Here is an 18,397-nt window from a genome sequence, read left to right as displayed (position 1 = left end):
CAGCTGCCATTCAGATCAGGCTTTTATATGAGCAAGAAATAAGCTTTCATCTCTTTAAGCCATCATTTGGATGGCCTTTGTTACACGCGACCAAACCTACAGACTTATAAGTATTGTGGACAATGTGGAGAAAGGCAGGAGAAAGGCAGGCTGTGGTAGACCTTGGCACATAATTACTTGCAGAATTAAGCATCCTCTCTAGGACTCCAGGCAATCAACCTAAATTTGGAATATTGAGATCAGCTCCAAAAACAAGAGGGACAGTGGCCAGCTGGAGTCTGTCCACAGCAGAATGGCTAGGGCAATGAAAGGTCGAAAAAACCCATCTCATGAGGAAAGACTGTAAGAGCCAGAAGGAGAAAGGTAAGCCAGAGCAACAGGATTAGGTTTCAAGTGTCTCAAGGGTAGTAAACTGAACAGGCCTCCTCTTTTTGCACTCTAGTTTCCTCATCTGTAATAGATAAGACTAGAAAATCATTAAAATCCCTTCTAGCTATAACATAGGGAAGATATAGATTCAGAGGAGTTTATGTGGCACCATGGGACCAAACCACAACCCAGTGAGATACAGTACTGAGAGAGTGAAGGGAAGGTTTCCATCAAACGTCAAAAACAACTTCCTAGCGATGTTTCTTGCCCAAAATATAATGGCCACTTTCCAAAGTTCCAAGTTACCTGACTGGAAGAGTTCAGTCAGAGGCTAGACAGGTTGCTAGAGGAAGTGCTGCGTTTTGGGAGGACCATAGAGTTAAAACACACTCAGCTCCTTCATACAGACTGGTCAGGAGACAATCCTGGATCTCAATACAGTTCTGTCACTTGCTTGGCTACATGTCATTTACCGTTTTTTGAGTCTCCATTTCTTTATTTTAAAAACTGGGATAGTAAAACATAACTTAAGACATAGTGTGTTAAAAGAAATAATACCTGTCAAGCGCACAGCACAGTGCTAGGTCCAGAGCTACCTATGGTAGTCATCATCAACATCATATTAGCTTTAGAAATGGAAAAGGAAAGAAAAAACCGTGAAGAGCTCAGAAGGTAAGAGTCAATTATCCTGGTGTAAATACCGGCGGATAGAGGGCTGGAATCTGTGGACTGGGCAAGTCTCTGCACAGCCAAGATAAACTCGGCTGGCCACATAAACGCTGTGAAGTGCTACACAAAGAGTAGGAGAAGAAAGAGAGGTGACAGTTGGAGGCTCATTGGAAAATAGGGTTGGAAAGAACTCATCCAGGCTCATCTGCCCAGGCAGTATGTGTTGATTATCTATGAGCAATTATAAAATGGAAAAATGAGTCCTGGCCGGGTAGCTTAGTTGGTTAGAGCCTCGTTCCAATACACCAAGATTGTGGGTTTGATTCCTGGTCGGGGCACATAAAAGAAGCAACCACTCAATGCATAAATAAGTGGAACAACAAATTGATGCTTCTCTCCCCTCATCCTTCTCTCTTACCCCTTTCCTCTCTGTTTAAAATCAATCAATAGAAATGTTTTAAAGTGCACAAAGAAGAAAATACAGAGTATAATCAGGGCCTAGAGAAGCAGCAGCTGACCCAGATTTAGATGGTCAGGTAAGAGTATTCCAGAGAAAGTGATTACTGAAGCAAACGCGTTTGGGGTGAAGGGTAGGGAGTAGAGCTCAAGCTGATGCTGTGTTTGCAGGAGGGCAGAGAATAATAAAACCTCTCCCACTTCCCTCTGAAATTCCCACATTATGTGTGATCAATAAGACTGCTATATTCTTTCCAACTGTAAGGTTCTACAATTATTGCTTCAAGTGAAAAAGCAAAATAAATTAAATGCCCTACACATTTGAGTTCACTACATTTTTAGAAAAGATAGCAGTGGATGTGGATACAAAAGGGCAACATAAGGGCTCTTTGCGGTGCTGGAACTTTTCAGTATCTTGACTGTGGTGGTGGACTGACAAACCCACACAGGTAACAAATAGTACCGGGCGCGCGCGCGCGCACACACACACACACACACACACACACACACACACAGCCTATTAAAGCCAGGGGAGTATGAGGTAGAATGTATCAATGTCAATATCTTGACTGTTATATTACACTAGAGTTTTGAAAAACATTACCATTGGGAGAAATAAGCAAAGTTTATAAGGATTTCTCTGTATTATTTCTCACAAAAGCATGTGAATCTAAAATGATTTCAATAAAAATTTCAGTTACATAAATAGCTATAGAAAAAAATAATATAGTTCTATAAAATTACAGTTATGAAATGCAAATTCATTATGGAAACTGGCAAAACACATTAAAATAAAATGTTAAAATTACTCATACCCTACTGTCCCAAAATCCTTTTATAATATTTTGATTTAATTCCTTAATTTTCAGAATACTGCAGATCTTGACAATGATTTTCCTGTGTGAATATACAGATATTGTGTGTTTATGTAGCTTTATTCAGCATATAGTTTGTTTCTTATTTATTCCAAAATTTTATATTTCAAAGGTCTTCCCAGTATGTTAAAAATTTGTTAAATAATTATTTCTGATGGCTATTTAATAATACAATTAGGCATATCATAATTATCTGAACCAATCTCTTATTTTGGAACTTTTTAGGCAGCTTTAAATTTGTCACTGTTATAAGTAATTCCACAGTAAATTAAATCTAACTGGTTGGTGACATTACTGAGATGAAAGAGAACAAGCCCCTGAATAATAAAATGTTAAACTTAGAAAAGATCTTAGAAATCATCTGACCAAGCAATCCCCATAAAACATATACCCACATGTAAATCATTCATTTGGTTGGAATATCATCCTGTACACCAAAAGGTTGTGGGTTCAATTCCCCATCGGTGTACATACCTAGGTTGTGGGTTCGATCCCCGCTCATGGTAGGTACAGGAGGCAATCAATTGACGTTTCTCTCTCACATCAGTGTTTCTCTCTCTCCCTTCCTCTCTCTCTAAAATCAATAAACATATCCTCAGGTGAGGCAGGGGGGGAAAAAAAGCCACGAATCGTATTCTAAGTCACTTTCGATCCTGCGGAATCAAGTAGAAAAAGCAAAAATGAAGAAACTATAGAGAAAAAAAGTGTTTTAAGACAGAAACATTCTAGATATGATTCCTGTTTCCAATTCTCTATGACATTGGAGGAGTAACTGAACTATTTTAATTTAGTTTCTTCATCCATAAACATATCCTCCTCCTAGCAGGTCCTCAATACATATTTGTCATCTGAATGACTATCTGAAGCACATATAGGGACTGAGCTGCCCATTGGTATTCAAATGTTCAATGTTCTCCCTCCTTTCTAGCTGGCTCCTGTTTGGAATGTCCTTCCTCATCCCCTTCTTCACCTAAGGAAATCTTGCCTACACTTCAGAGCCTGCACTAGTAGCCTTCTTCTTTATTATTATTATTATTTTTAAATCTTCACCCAAGGACCTTTTTCATTGCTAATAGAGAGAGAGGAAGGGAGAGAGAGGAACATTGATGAGAAAGAGAAAAGTATTATCAATTGCCTTCCTGTATGCACCTGGACCAGGGATCAAATCTGCAACCCTAGCATGTGCCCCCGACCAGGAATCGAACACCATGACTTCTTGGTTACAGGACGTTGCTCCAACCAACTGAGCCACACTGGCCAGAGCACTTCTGTCCCTCTTCAGAGAAGCCTTTACCAACCCACTAACTTACTTCTCACCCATTACTTGGTTATAGATACATAAATGCCTGGCTCTACTAAGTGCCACTTGAGGGTCAGTCTGTTCCTTTTTCAACTTTGTATAAGGCTTTGCCAACCACATTAACAGGGCAAGATGGGCTCCTCACATCCCCCACTCTGGCTACAGCTATTGGGTGAGAGGAGCACAGGTGTCACATATTGAGACAACTGGATTCTCTCCCGCTAGAATTTAGAGTTTGGGATTCAGAGACAGATGATCAATGAAGACTGATTGCTTGAATTGCTTGGGAACTTCAGGGAAACCAGGCACACAGAGAAGTTAAGAAATCTGATTAACAGAGAGAGAATAAAGAATAAACCATTGCACAGGAGAGAGCAAAACAAGAACCACCAAGCACTAGAGAGAGTGGGGCTGCTGCCAGGAGGTGGTCAGTCCTGCAGTTCCAGGCCCCAATGAGGCCAGGCTCCATATTCTGACCCTGGGACCCAGGAGGTGCCCTGTGACTTTATAATAACTCCCTCTCTTGGGTTTTCACTTACAATGGTTTGAAACAGACCTTTATTACTTGCAACCAAAGATAATGTACTATGACATGCATAAAGACTCCAATTCTTTTCCTTCCACCCCTTTATCATTCTATTTCTTCCTCTGAAATTACTTTTTCCAGCTTTATCTGAAATGCTCGAATACTAGCCATCCTTCAAACTAGCCTTAATTATGACCTAACAAGAAAGACTCTGTCTCTGCCTTCTCTGAACTCCCTCATAGAGCATCATTTCTGTGTTTGTCACATGCATGTCAGTTATTCACGTACTTGCCTTATACCCCCCTTTAAATGACTACTTCCTCTCTCTTAAAATAAATAGACTAGATGAAAGCAGCAGTTATCAAACTGGATCCTACACAGCCCCAGGTCCTGCAGTTATGTACAAGAAACCACTTTTGTGGGTAGAGAAGTGAGTGGTCCCAAGAAAGCAGTGGGGGCCTCACATCCTTATTTTAACCAGAGTTGTTCTGTTTTCACATATTTCACCATTGCCATTCTGGATAAGGGTTTTTTGAGAAAAGGTATCTAGTACTAATCAAATTTGAAAACCCTATACCAGATCACTCATAAGTCTCCAGGATTCCAGTAGAGATAGTGAAATACTTCTAACAAAAACAGCTAAAATTTTGTTGAGCTACACAGTCTTCTAAACACTCCATGAGAACATTTAATCATCACAACAATCATGTGAGATAGATATTCTTTGCCTTATCCTAAAATGAGGTAAGTGGCAGAGGCAGGACATGAGGCAGGAAACACAGATCCAGATCTGAACTGTTAACCACAATAATATTATCTTCTAAGCTCCTCTAGGGTGGATACCATGGCTCTAATTTCTTTTTCTTTTTTTTATCTCACAGCACACTACTTGGGCTAGTTGTCCCTTAATAGTGCTTGCTGAATGAATAAATGCTTGCATGAACAAAAAAAGTCTATCTTGGATTCCAAGGAAACTGAGACATGAACTTTCTTGTACTTTGGCTGCGTCCAGGTAATAACTCTACCTAAACGAACCATTTTACAACTTAGTCCTTTTCCATACCATCTCCCCAAAAAGCAAAGGACCTTTTTACAACCAGGAAGAAATTCCTCTTAGACATGGTTTAATTGGTAGCGCTGGCTGTACCATCAGCTTAATGGGCGATGGACCCGCACACTTCACCACATTTGCTATCTTCAACTCATTCAATACATCCATTACTTTTACACCAGGATTTCTCAACCTTCCTACTATTAACATTTTGGGCCAGATAATTCTTTATTGTGTGGAGCTGTCTTCTGCATTATAGGCTGTTTAGCAGCACCCTGGCCTCTATCCGTTAGATGCCAGTAACATCCCCACCACCACCAACTGTGACAAACACATATGTCTCCAGACATTGCTAAATGTTGGGGGCGGTACAGGGGACAGAAAATAGTCCCTCATTGGGAACCACTGCTTTATATTAACTAGTTTTTGCAAGAACACTGAAAAAAATTTAGACAAAAACAAGCAATGTCTAATGAGGCTTAGAACATAAACACCAGTTTCCCTTCATCCTTGGAATGTCCCTAGGTTTCATCCTGTATCCTCAAAATTTCCCTTAAATCGGGCTGCCCCAAGCACCTATAATGTATCAAGCCAATTGACTGGTGATAAATATCCTACATAGTTATGAGGACTATGTGGTGACCATATATTGCCTTAAAGATTATGAACACTCCCAGAATGAATATAAAGAAAACAAAATGCTTAGAACCTCATAAAACAAAGAGTAAAATGATCCACCTTGAAGAAACCTCAGGATAATAAAATATTCCCAACATGATCTCATTTAGCTTTTCTATACCTTGTCCCATTTGATTTTCCTAGCAACAAAATGAGAAAGGCATTATTTGTTTTACAGAGGAGTTCATAGGGTAAAACGACTTGCAAGGTTGCAAAGCTGGTCAGTGACATCAACACTTGAATCTAGAACAACCACTAGCGCCAACTCCGGTGCTCTCTCCACTCCTGTACTGCAGTATTCTACAAGAGAAGTAGTAGCCACAATCAATGAAGAGCCAAGAAGAAGAATGTAGAAAATCTTCTCACACAGATGAGGGACAAAAGGATATATATCAAAATGTTACCAATGACCATCCATGGAAAATAAATTTATTAATTATTTTTATTTGTCCTTTTCTGCATTTTCTAAATTCTTGTCCTAAATATGTTTTACCTATGTAACAAAAAAAAAAATAATTAAAACCCATTTCCAACAACAAAATAACTCATCGGAAGTATCAACATTTAATATCAGTTTTAAATGGACCATTATCACTATTTCTCACTCAGGAGGCCGCCAAAAATAAATAAGTCTGCTAATACTCGGCTTTGACAAGGATGTGAAAAACAAGTGATTTCATACACTGTTAGTAGGAACTTCAGTTGGTACAGGTTCTAAGACAGCAGTCTGGCAAGGTTTATCATCATGTGTCATGCACATGCTCTTCCTCCTAGCAGTTCCACTTCTAAGAATTTATCCCAGGGATGTACCACATAGATAGTTTACATAGATATATGCTCACAGATACTTACTGTCTATCAATAAAGGAACTGAGACAGTGGAATTCAAAGTGGTCATTAGAGAAAAATGAGGTACATCTCTAGGTACCAATATATAAAGTTATCCAAGTTATCCAAGGTGTTAAGTAAAAACTAAGTTAAATAACAGATGAATAGGATTCCAGGACATACAGGTATACATTTTATATGAATGTATACCACAATATGCATATGTGGTATACAGGAGTCTGCTTATGTCTATGTGGCAGTGTATAAGCTTGTGAAAGCTGGGGAGAAAGGAAACAAACCTTTATTTTCATTTTTATACTACTCTCTGAGTTTTGTTCTGTTTAATTTTTTTTCATGAATATGTGTCATGCTATAAATAAAAAACAGGGTTTTGTTTGGGTTTGGTTTTGGGTCTTAAGATACTAGAAGCCGAGCTCTCAGGCAATGGCTTGAAAACAAAGCAGCATATGAAATAGAACTGTCTTCTGTTACAACTGCAAAGGCTCACAAAACAGGACAGTGTGTGAAAGACTCCCAGGCTCTGTGTGCCAGCAAGGGGCATAATGGAGACAGCTCTTTCCTGGCACACTGAGAGACAAAGGCAGCTCCTACCCTGTCAGGGGAATTAAGGCTACATTTTAAAACCAACAATTAAAGTGAAATCCTACTATATTTTCAAGAAAACCTAAGCTGATTTCCCCAGCAGTTAAAACCCAATCTTTCCTGTCCTATCCCTCTAGCGTGTCTCCTCCTGAAGGAGCTGATACATCTTGGCCACAGGTGCATGATCTCAATTCTCCTTTGCCAGCCCTGTCACTCGGCAATATGTCAGAAGACCTGGGCCATGCTGCTGGCTTGGCTGTGTTTCAGCTCACAGAACTTAAATGAGCTTCTCATCTATAAAACATTTTGCTGATGCCCCTACTTCATTGGATAACTGTAAAAACTAGATATGATAGAGTATCAAAAAGCATGTTGCTAAACCTAAGATGCCATGAAAATGTTAGTTCACTTGAACTTGAGAAAAAAATTTTAAAAAAGGTTGACCACTAATGTTGAGCAGTACCGTTGCTGACCTCATCTGCGCTCTGTAAATCCAGCCTACGATCTGGAATACCTGTACAGCCACCTCAAATGCTTTCTCAATGCAAGCAGTCAAAATGGCCTATTAAAAACACAACTTGGACTTCCTTTGAAGCCACTGCCTCCTAGCTCACTAAATGCCAGTTACACCACTTACCTATGTCTTTCTGCAAAGCTTTCTCCCTCTCCTAGGTCTTTGCAATTTGCTATCCCTAGTACTTGAAATACTTGTTCTACACCTAGTTCCTTTTCTTTTTTCTTGTCTGTTTCTGTTTTTTCTGGTGTCAGCTCGTGTGTTACCTACTCAGAAAAGCTTTCCTGACCAGGGTCTGCAGAATAGGCCACCCCCCTTCCACCAGCACCCTGAGTTCTCTCCTCACTCCAGTCCCGCATAGCATTTGGCATATGGCATAATCCTTTATCTTGGTTTCCTTGGTATATCTTCTGCACGACAATGTAAGCTCATAAGTGTGGAGGTCTCATCGGTCTCGTCTTCCACTGCATTCCTGTGCTTAGAACACTGCCAACACACAGCAGGCAGTCAGGAGACATTTATGGAATCAAAGCGTAGTTATTCACTGCAGAGTGCTTTCATCTACATTCTCCCATTTCACCTTGCCTGTGAAACAGGCAGGGTCAATATAATTTTTCTCACTTGCATTACCTGCCCAACGTCTCAGTTTGTAAATGACAAAGCCAGAGCTTATATCTAAGGTTTCTGACTCACAATTCCCTAATACCCACACGGCTCAACAGCACCAAAAATTAGACTTGGTAGGGTTGAAACTAGAGCGATTTATCTATGCTTCAGCATCAGGGGACAGGAAGGGAAAGATTTGCAAGGGTGAGGCTGGAGAGAAGGGAAGGGAAAGTGGTGAGCTAATACAATACTTTGCATTCCCCTGTTGCAAATTAGTAAGCAATATTCTTTCCTTCATTTGAATGAAACATAGCTACCTGATGGAGGCTTATGAAACCTCTCATCACCAAGCCACCGTGTAAAACACTTTGCTAATTGAAACGGTAAGTGAAATTTTAGGTAGGTCAGATACAGTTACCCAAATTGGAAAGTGACACCAGTGTTCACACCTATTGGACCACAAGCAGCAAGCTGGGATCTAAGTCATACACACACCCACACACAACCCCCAAAACTACAGTCATCCACACACCTTATGGCATGGGCTCCAAGCCTCCCAAATATGCTGACTCACTGGCAAGGGGCAAGGGAGAATGCTGCACAGAAAGGGGAGGAGGAGAGAGAAGAGAGCAGGAAAGCAGCAGAGACAAAGGAGGAGAGAGGGCCAGGGAGTTGAAGATGGAGGGGAAGGAGAGAGAGGGACAGGAAGGGGGACTGAGGAAGAGGGAGAAAAGTACAATAAGAATAAAGGGAAGGGAGAAATGGGGACTGTTATCCTGCTAAGGCTTTTGCTGCAGTGTTCAAGTGGCCAAATACTAGCACAAGGCAATCCGGAGGTCAGGGTTTTGTTGTTTCTTTTTTTCAGGCATTTGTCTGTTTCCATAGAGACCAAAAATTCCTGCATCAATAATGGTCCTCCGAATTTCACCAGCGTTTGAGCTTTCTTCCTATGCCCACATCACCAGGCAAGGAACCACGGGCTTGCCCAGTGAGAATGGGCGTAAAAGCTGGCTGGCTACCCTACACCGTCCTAGCCTCTGCCCTCGGCCTGGACTCAGCCCAGTGCCAAAGAGCTTCAGTTCTAGCATTTCCACTGACTACCTGACCCCTCCCCCAGGCAAACGCAGGGCCTGTTCCTGCCTCCTGCCCGCTCCACAGCACTTCCCTGAAGATCTGCGCAGCCTAATGGGCAGCCAACCAAAAAGCTGAAAGCCTGGTGGAACCTTGTGCCAACCTGACAGTGTATATTCAGCCCTTCCACTAAGTGTGCTCGTGGCGCATTTTGCAGCACAGGGAACCAGTTGGTCACATTTTGCCTTTGTGGCCAAGACTGGAAACAGTCCTTCTCCTGCCATCCAGGCTAGATGTTTCTAGCTTCCCCATACCTACCACCCCACACCCAGTCAGTTGTCAGTCTGTCCATGGGTCTTTGTGATGCTTTCCGGAGCTGCCTCCTTCCACGGTCCCACTGGCCTTGCCCTGGTGTGGACCCTCAGTATTTCTCACTTGTTCTCCTTGTCCCCCAGGCAGATCACCCCTCCCTCCTGAATCAGAATTTCCTGGGGCCCAGTAGTCCGAGTTATCAACCGGCTTCCCAGGGAAATGGGACACAGCTGGCAACCACAGAGGGGATTCAACCTTTACACACCTGGAAATTATCTCCAGGATTCACACATTCCATTCTTCTCCCAGGCCTGTAGTAAGACTTTTGTGGGTCCTAGGTAGTTTTTCCTTCAAGTGCCCATTCCCCCATTTAAAATATATACAAAATATGTATATATGTAAATATATATATTTTTAACTGCATTTGTATTAAGAATAATTCCTAATTGATATACTCATTTTTAAAATTCTGGTTTTTAAAAGAAATTAAAATTACAATATATTTATGAGCCTTAAGATTATTGTGGTCCCTAAGCATTATGCCTACTGGATAACATGGCCCTGCCTCACCCCTGCTCCCAGTTCTTCCGTGCCCTCCCACTGCCTACAGAATAAAGCCAACCTCCTCTGCAGGCTCGCCCTGATCTGGATTCAGTCTCTCTTCCAAGCACCACCCACCATAGAGCTTCCCACCTATGTGAGCTCCAGCTTCTAGGTCAAAATGCGGTTTCTCTCAACACATCATGCATGATGATTCCTCTGTGCCATAGCCCTCAGCCCAAAATAATCTTCCTTTCCTGCTCCACCTACTGACTTCTGGCTCAAACATCACATTCCACTGTGGCCTTCCCTAGTCTTCCTGGAAACTATGGCTCCTTCTTCTCCACCTGCATAGCATTTTATTATGTCTATTATTATACCACTTATTCACCCTGTTGTTGGCCGAATATACCCAATTCTAATGGGCACTTCTTTCACGACTTAACATTTCTAAAATCAGGAAGTGGCTTATAACATATGCCAAAACAAACGCACCAGCCACCAAGTAGAAGACTACGCTGCAACACTCCAACAGTAATTTTCTGCACATGCAAACCCAAAACTGCACAGAAGGCACTGAGTCGTCTGTCTGCTTCCTTGGCGGGATTATTTACATTGTTAACATCCCACACAGTTGAATTTTCATTCCTATCCCTAGTACCTCTTAAAATTATGTACTGATGCATTACTGAAATAAAAAGATATTTTGGATCTAGACTATGGCCTGTGACATGTCAGGTAAAGCAATTAAATGTAGTAAACACTGCCAGATCTCCTGGTGCATGTCATGAAATTTTCTAATTCTTTGGACTGTGAAGGACTTATTCCTCAGATACTGAGCTTTCTGTCAAAAGCTTCCAAGTAAATGTCAAGAGATGTTGTTCAATATGCAATAGCTATAATTTAGTTTTTTCCTGAATTACAAGTTTTGCCAACAAAGAAATGTACACTATAAACTCCAGGATCCTTTTTATTTTTTTTATCCTCACCCAAGGATATGTTCATTGATTTTAGAGAGAGAGGAAGGAGAGGGGGAGAGAGACATCGATGTTAAGAGAGAAACATCAATTGGTTGCCTCCCATATGTACCCTGACAGGGAATTGAACACACAACCTAGGTATGTGCCCTAACCAAGGATCAAATTCACAAACATTTAGTGCATAGGATGATGCTCCAACCAACTGAACCACCCAGTCAGGGCAACTCCAGGGATTCTTCAATCCACCTTGAAATTATAGGTTCTTTCATCAAGAGGTTCAAGATGTTCAGTACAAGTTATAAAAAGCAGTAGGTCACCATAAAGCTTACATTTAACTGCAGATAGCCAAAGATGATACAAAGAATTTTTAATATTAAACCTGAAAATAGCTAAGACTCCAACTTTGTAATAATAACAAAGAAACACACAGATCTACAGATAAGAAAGTCATCTACTGTTAGTTTGTAAAAAAAAAATTATGTACATTTAGTGTTTTAAAAAATATGTTACCTGGATGATGAATCATACAGTAGTTCGCATTTTTTAGTCAAGAGAGCCCAGTCTTTTGGTGAGCTAACTGTTCCTTTACATTTCCACATTACAAAACTCTTGGGGTTCTCAACTATGTATTAATCATTTTTCTCTCCCCTCTAGTGTCCTTTATGTGAAACATGCTCATTAATGAAATGGTATAGCTTTGTGCCAACAGTTTCATTTCTTTCAAGTTTGGCCTCCTTTCTGTTAAAATCTAGCTGTATGATTATTTTTAGTTTGGATGGACATATTTCATTATAAATGCCCTTTTAAAATATTCAAAATCTGTTCATGCTTTCACTCATTTAACAAGTATTTATTAGGCTCTTAATAAATGCCAAGCCGTGACAAGAATGCAAAGGTGAATAAGAACTTTACGTGTAGTCTGGAGGGAGAGCCAGGCCAGCCAGCATATCACAGCTCACTGTGATGACAGCTAGGACAGGGGTGCACAGGCTACTGCAGGGGCATGGGGAATGGCCACCCGGCGCAGCCTACAGGGCTCAAGGATACTGAGGCCAACTCCTGAAGAATGAGTAGAGGGTAACCTGGAAAAGAGACATCTGGATGGCTATGGGAGAAGCTGACTGAGCTGAGGGAACAGTGCAAAAGCGCAGAGATGGAGTGGAGGAGGGGGACCTACCAGTGAAGAAAGGACAAGACATTCTGTTGGGCTGGCTTGCAGAGGTACCAGGATGAACTTTTGATGTCCAGTTAAGAATACTCTGAACTTTAATCTTAAGAGCAGTGGGGACTCATTTTTATTGTCAAGACATTGTTCCCTAAATTCATAAAGCTAAACCAATTATACAGGATGGGGCAAAAGTAAGTTTGCAGTTGTTCATATGGAAAATAATACAATAATTAATAAATAATAATACAAGAATAAATTGTGTTTCATATACTCACAACTGTAAACCTACTTTTGCCCCACCCCATACTGTTCTCTCTGTTTCACATCAGGATTTAATCAGTCTTAGTCAATATTACTTTTTCTGTTTCCTTTATTTCCAGCATTTTGAAATTCTTTGTTATATTTAAGTCCAGAGAGATGTTTGTTTTATTGCATGAGATCAAACTGAAAAACAACTGCACTCATTTCAGTTACATGGGACACTCCTATTTCTCCTTCCCTCAGGTAAAGAAGCAAATAGAAAAACATTTGCTACTAAATTCTTCACTTGCAATCTTAAGGGCATTTCTTTATGGCATTTTATGCAATATAGAGTAAGTAGAGCCTATATAAGCTCAAGCAAATTGCTTAACTTGGTTTATTTAACTGTAAGAGGAAAGTAACTGTTGCCTACCTTAAAGGATTCTTATGAGCGTTAAGTAAGATGTATTATGTACAGTGTTTAGCACAATGCCTGGATCGCAATCATTAAATTGTAGTTATTTTTATCATTAAGCATTATTGAACAATGTATATAAATGTGCATGATTACCAATTTGAATTTGTACTTTATCACAATTTTAATTATATATATATATATATGGCTTCTGCATATGGTGTACACACACACACACACTTTGAATAGAGGTTATTTCTGAGTCAAAGGCCTAAAGAATCAGGGAGAAGAGTGGGATAATTTTTTTACAGGGATTAGCAAAAGTAGGTTTACAGTTGTTTGTATGGAAAATAATACAAGAATAAACTCTGTTTTGTGTACTCATAACTGTAAGCCTACTTTTGCCCAACTCTGTGTTTTTCATTTTATTCCTTTCCTCAATGTCTAATTGTTTCTAAGCCAAAAAACATGGAAAGCTTTTATAATAAAAATTGATACAAAAGACATTGTTATGTAAAGGAGAAAATATTCTCAAAGCTTAGGGTAGTTATATGAATATTAATTTACATAAGAAAAAAAAGGTGAAGAACCTAGGTTTGATTAGCCTAGAAGAGAACTGGGCTATGAGGAGAACTAAGGTCTATTCTCTAATTTTCAAAGGGTTGCCATGAGGACAAAAGATTCGATTTATTTGTATCTAGGGGGCTGAGAGGCTGATTTTGCCAAAGTGAAAGAAAGAACTCTGTACCAATGTGAACTGTCCAAAGGTACTGCCTCAGAAGGCAGTGACGGCTCCATCACACGTGTGCATCATGGACTCTGTGGACACCTTCTGACTGCTTGATTCAAGGGATTCCCTTTCTAAAACCTGGTAGTCTCCGAAAATTTGAAATCTGACAGCGGTGAATCTGTATATGGTTATCCAGTAACACTTAAACTTTAGCTGCACATTAAGTTAGATAAATCGACTTTGCCTTCAACCTACAAGACCATTAAAGTGGGCAGTTATTCCTAAGTAATATTAGTACTTATATGCTTGTATTTCAACAATGCATGAAGTTACTCAAATAAAGATTTCATTATGTTAAAACCCCATTCAAAATGCAGATGCTGTGTTTAAACACAATTAGAATAGTATTTGTTAAAAGTAGTTTTTGTTTCCAATCAGATCCATATGAAACACGAAAGTGTTTCAGCATTCTTCATTATCCTTTTACTTTTAATTGGACTGCTGCTTTATGGCTTGTCGTTATGAATTTGGTAACTAAAGCCTACTGTTGGAACTTTAGTGACTCAAGATTGGGAGTTCTGCTTTTGAAAATACTACTTTCCATGAAAGGTGAAATGCACACAAGAGAAATATAGGGTTTCTGAGCTAATGAATAGAGATAACTGAAGTGCCATTAGGATATGAGAGGATAACCTTTGAATGACAATTTTTCTAGCAAATAATTCAAATGAAGAGAAAGTAAGCCAGAGCAGGTAGAGAGAGTTGCAAGTTACATCCAGCTAGGGGGTTGCTTTGGAATCTACCACTTGAGAATCTGTTGGCTTAGAAAGTTATTACACTTCTCTGCATCTGTCACTCTAAAAACACTCATCTAAAAACAGAGGGGAAAGAGGCGTAACACTTCAATAATCAGCTGTTATGCCTACCCAAAAAGACAGTCTAGTTCAATGGGGAAAAACTTAGACCTTAGAGTCAGAGACCCAAATCTGGCTGTCACTAGTAGCTATTTTACCTTGAACAAGTCTCCCACCATCTCTAAGAACAAGTTTCCTCATTTGATAGGAAGGGTACACACAGCAAAGTGAAGAAAAATTGCAAATATATTCTCATGTTGTTTTAAGCTTCAAACTTAAGCTCTAATATGATTCTCCTTTTATAATGGGGAACTAGCTTAGGTATTTTCTACGTTTTACAGCTAGTAACAACAGTGCAGAGGTATGATCCCAAATCCCTAGGCACAGGTACATGCTGCTTACTCTACCTAATAGAACTCTGGGGAAATGAAATAAGATTATTGTCCAAGAGTTCTATCTATTAGAAATAGCTATACACATATAGGGTATTGTTAAGGCTAACTAAGAGGGACCTCAACACATTTTCTCCATTAGTAAATACTTCTGTTTGAGCAAAAGCTCCATGAATCTAGACTATCCAATATGTAACAGTATAATCAGTTAAATGAATGGGCAGATTAATGCTACTTTAGAAATGATCCATGAGTTTAATTAAATATCTTAACCAAATGGATACATTTACACTGCACAAGGCCACTCGTTGAGGATCTTAGGAGAAAGAACTATAATTAGACAAGACATATATAGTTGAACTAGTAAATGAAACTTGCTAAAAGAAACCCCACTCTCAGGGCCCAATCCCTCATTCAAACCAAACAGCATCCTCCCAAACTGCATTCTCAATTGCAAATATGCATCAAAATAGTTATAATATACACAGTACTGCCACAACAAAGCCAAAGCGCTCCCCTAAGGAGAAGGGGAATCCCTGCAACCTCTTTCTATAGTGCTAGTTTGATCAAGTTGAAGGAACAAATCCTCGTAATAGCACTTTAGAGAAAACAATATTCTTAATAAAAATGCTTTCACATTATAATAGTTTATCAAGGCAATTCATTCTTTTTCTCTATATCTATTGAAAAACTCTGATTTAGTGAAAAAGATAATTTTTAAAGAAATAGGACTTTACCATAGGCTGCTGTGTGTTTGAGTTACTGCCCCTCTTAAATGGCCTCCCCCTAGAGGCAGAAGTGTCTCATTCACTACTATACTCACCCGAGTGCATATCCCTGTGCCTGGCATATAACAAGTTCAGGAAAGGTTTTGAATTTATTCTAGAATGTAACTTATATAAAAAAAAATTCCAATTATAAAAATGAAAATCCCTATAAAAGTTAAATACACAAAATTTCTTAATTCTTTCATATCCCTGAAGTGGGACTTCTCCACTCTCATTTGGAAACTGTTCATTTTCATTTCAGTTGTTTGCTTACATGTACACTGTGTTCCAGGAAGGATTACAGTGGCTTCATCTAGAGTGCATGAAAATCTTTAAGACTTAAAGGAGATGATATGCAGTCTAAAGATGGTGTCATCTTTGATATATCACAGATTTGGAAAAACGTAAATCAAATAACCATGTATAACACCAGTACCAACACCCTTGAAACCATCTGTCCCATGTTAGCTTTAATTTAAAATGATACTGAGAGAACATCCCACCAATACCTTATTTAACTTCAGTAGGAGCTTGTATGGTTAAAATTCATTTTCAGGCCAGAACACTTGAACATTTGTTGACAATATTTCATCCCACTTATGGGATGAGAAAAATTGCAAATGGTATCCCAAGGAGAGCCATTACACAATTAAACAGAAGCAAGCATTTGTTTGCAAAGTGCAGGAATTAAATTCAGCCTAGTTTCATTACTTCCCAAACAACCCAACATAAACCTTTCCTCTGGAGTCCTCAGTTGTCCAGCATTAAAGTTAGAAGAAACCACTGAGCACTTGAATTATAAACTATCTCTATGTAAACAATCATCAAATCCCAGTTCCTTGAAAAATAAGCAAACAGCTAAAATAATACTCCTGATGCAACATGGATATATTAAATGACTGCTCCATTACGGAAATTACTAAAAGAGCATTTTCAAGAGCAAAATCCAACTTGTTAAAATGCTTTACAGAAGACAGTTGAAAGCCCAAAGTTTGGAGGCATTTCCATTTTCCTTACATATAAAGGTTTATGAAATATTAATATACTCAATGCAAAAGTATAAAGATAAACAAGATCAAAGCCAACAACAGAAGAAAAAACTTTCATTGTGCAAATCATAAAAGCTGTGTAAAGGGCTCTAGATCCCAGGTAAAAACTGCTCAAAAATCAACATTAACCCTCGCAGACAGAATTGAGAAGGGGCAGAGCTTTACACCATTGCAAATAACATCCGCATTACTAGAACAATCGGCATAAATACCGTCCCCAGGCTGCACTAGCTCCTGCACTTCTTCCACTCATCCAGCGCGGTAATGAAAGCAGCTGCCTCTCTCCGCCCTCTTCCCAGCCGCTCCTCGCGCCATCCCCTCCTGTCCACCCCTCCTCTCCCTGCTCCCAACTGGTATATTCAGCAGCCTAGCGAGATTAAGTGGAGCTCAATAAGGTCACTGGGCCTCCAGGCTGATCTAACGTTTCCTAGCTCCCTGGACTAGAGAAATTAGAGACGCGACACCCTGGTGGTATTAGATGCCTTCGCCTTCATCCCGGCCTCTCCCAGGCCAGAGCTGGGGTGGGAGCCGCAGGCTCGTGGGCTGGGCCGCGTTGGGAGGGCCGGGGAGTTCAGCCGGGCACTCCCCGCGTGGCGCTACCTGAGCTGTCCATGGTGCTGGCGCGGTCGTGAAGCTGCCGGGCGGGACTCCGCGCCCCCGTCCCGGCATTCACTCTCTGCTTGACGCCACCCCCGCCGCTCCCAGCACTTAAGTCCCCGTTACTGTCCACCAGCTGCAAGGATTCATAACCATCGTTGCTGGTCTTTTTCCGGTAGCTCCCGAGGAGGCTCATGAGCAAACCCAGAGAAGAGGGGAAAAAAATCAACCTGGGAAACAAATGGGGAGGTGGCAGGTGGAAAGAGCTAAAGGAGAAATTAAAAAAAAAAAAAACACAAAGAAAAAAAATAATCAAGTGCCCGACATGACGCAAAGAGGACGGAAAGAGGGAGCGGCCACCGTAGAGGAGCTGTGTGGGGCGCTCGAAGCCACCGCCCTGGGCAGACCAAGGCTCCGGGTGCCGGGCGGCGCAAGGGAGGGAGGGAAAACCGGAGGAGGGAGGGGGCAGGGAGAGCGGGAGGGGCGGGCGGGCGTCCGCCCGTGCGGAGCCCAGGGCCCTGCCACCCTCTGGCTGGAGAGTGCCCAAAAGCAATCCTATGGGTGTCGCCGTCGCCTCAATGCGCAGCAGGGCAGCTCCAAGCGCGCTGGCCCACAGGGAAGGAAAGAGAGGCAGTAAGGGAGGGGAGATTCTCGGGGAGGTGGGCTGAAGGCGGAAAATGGGGCGGGATGGGAAGGGGAGGGGACCACTACGACTGGAGTAGAGGGTGTTTTCGAGTGTGAGGTAAAGAAGAAAGGGGCTGGGTGACTCTGCTAAGCTTTGGGGAGGAGGGGGTCTCTTGGTAAGAT

At 40.8% G+C, this 18,397-nt stretch overlaps 1 protein-coding gene across 7 annotated transcripts in view; it reads right to left on the bottom strand.

The window, feature by feature from the left end:
• DNAJC6 (DnaJ heat shock protein family (Hsp40) member C6) overlaps positions 1–18,397 on the bottom strand; it is a 133,843-nt gene that overhangs the window by 67,591 nt on the left and 47,855 nt on the right. For 2 of the 7 annotated variants that reach the window (XM_054574247.1, XM_054574255.1), the window contains exon 1: positions 17,594–17,786. The exons of the other annotated variants lie outside the window; for them this stretch is intronic. In XM_054574247.1, coding sequence (XP_054430222.1) covers positions 17,594–17,786 — 193 coding nt within the window. Of the gene's footprint in view, positions 1–17,593; positions 17,787–18,397 lie in introns of those variants that run through there. 7 annotated transcript variants of the gene reach the window in all.

Source organism: Pteronotus mesoamericanus, unplaced genomic scaffold, assembly GCF_021234165.1.
Source record: "Pteronotus mesoamericanus isolate MK-2021 breed Mesoamerican mustached bat unplaced genomic scaffold, CSHL_Meso_final contig_105, whole genome shotgun sequence".
NCBI lineage: Eukaryota > Metazoa > Chordata > Mammalia > Chiroptera > Mormoopidae > Pteronotus > Pteronotus mesoamericanus.
The sequence above is the reverse complement of the archived record's forward strand: the minus strand, read 5'-3'. Positions and strand labels throughout refer to the sequence as shown.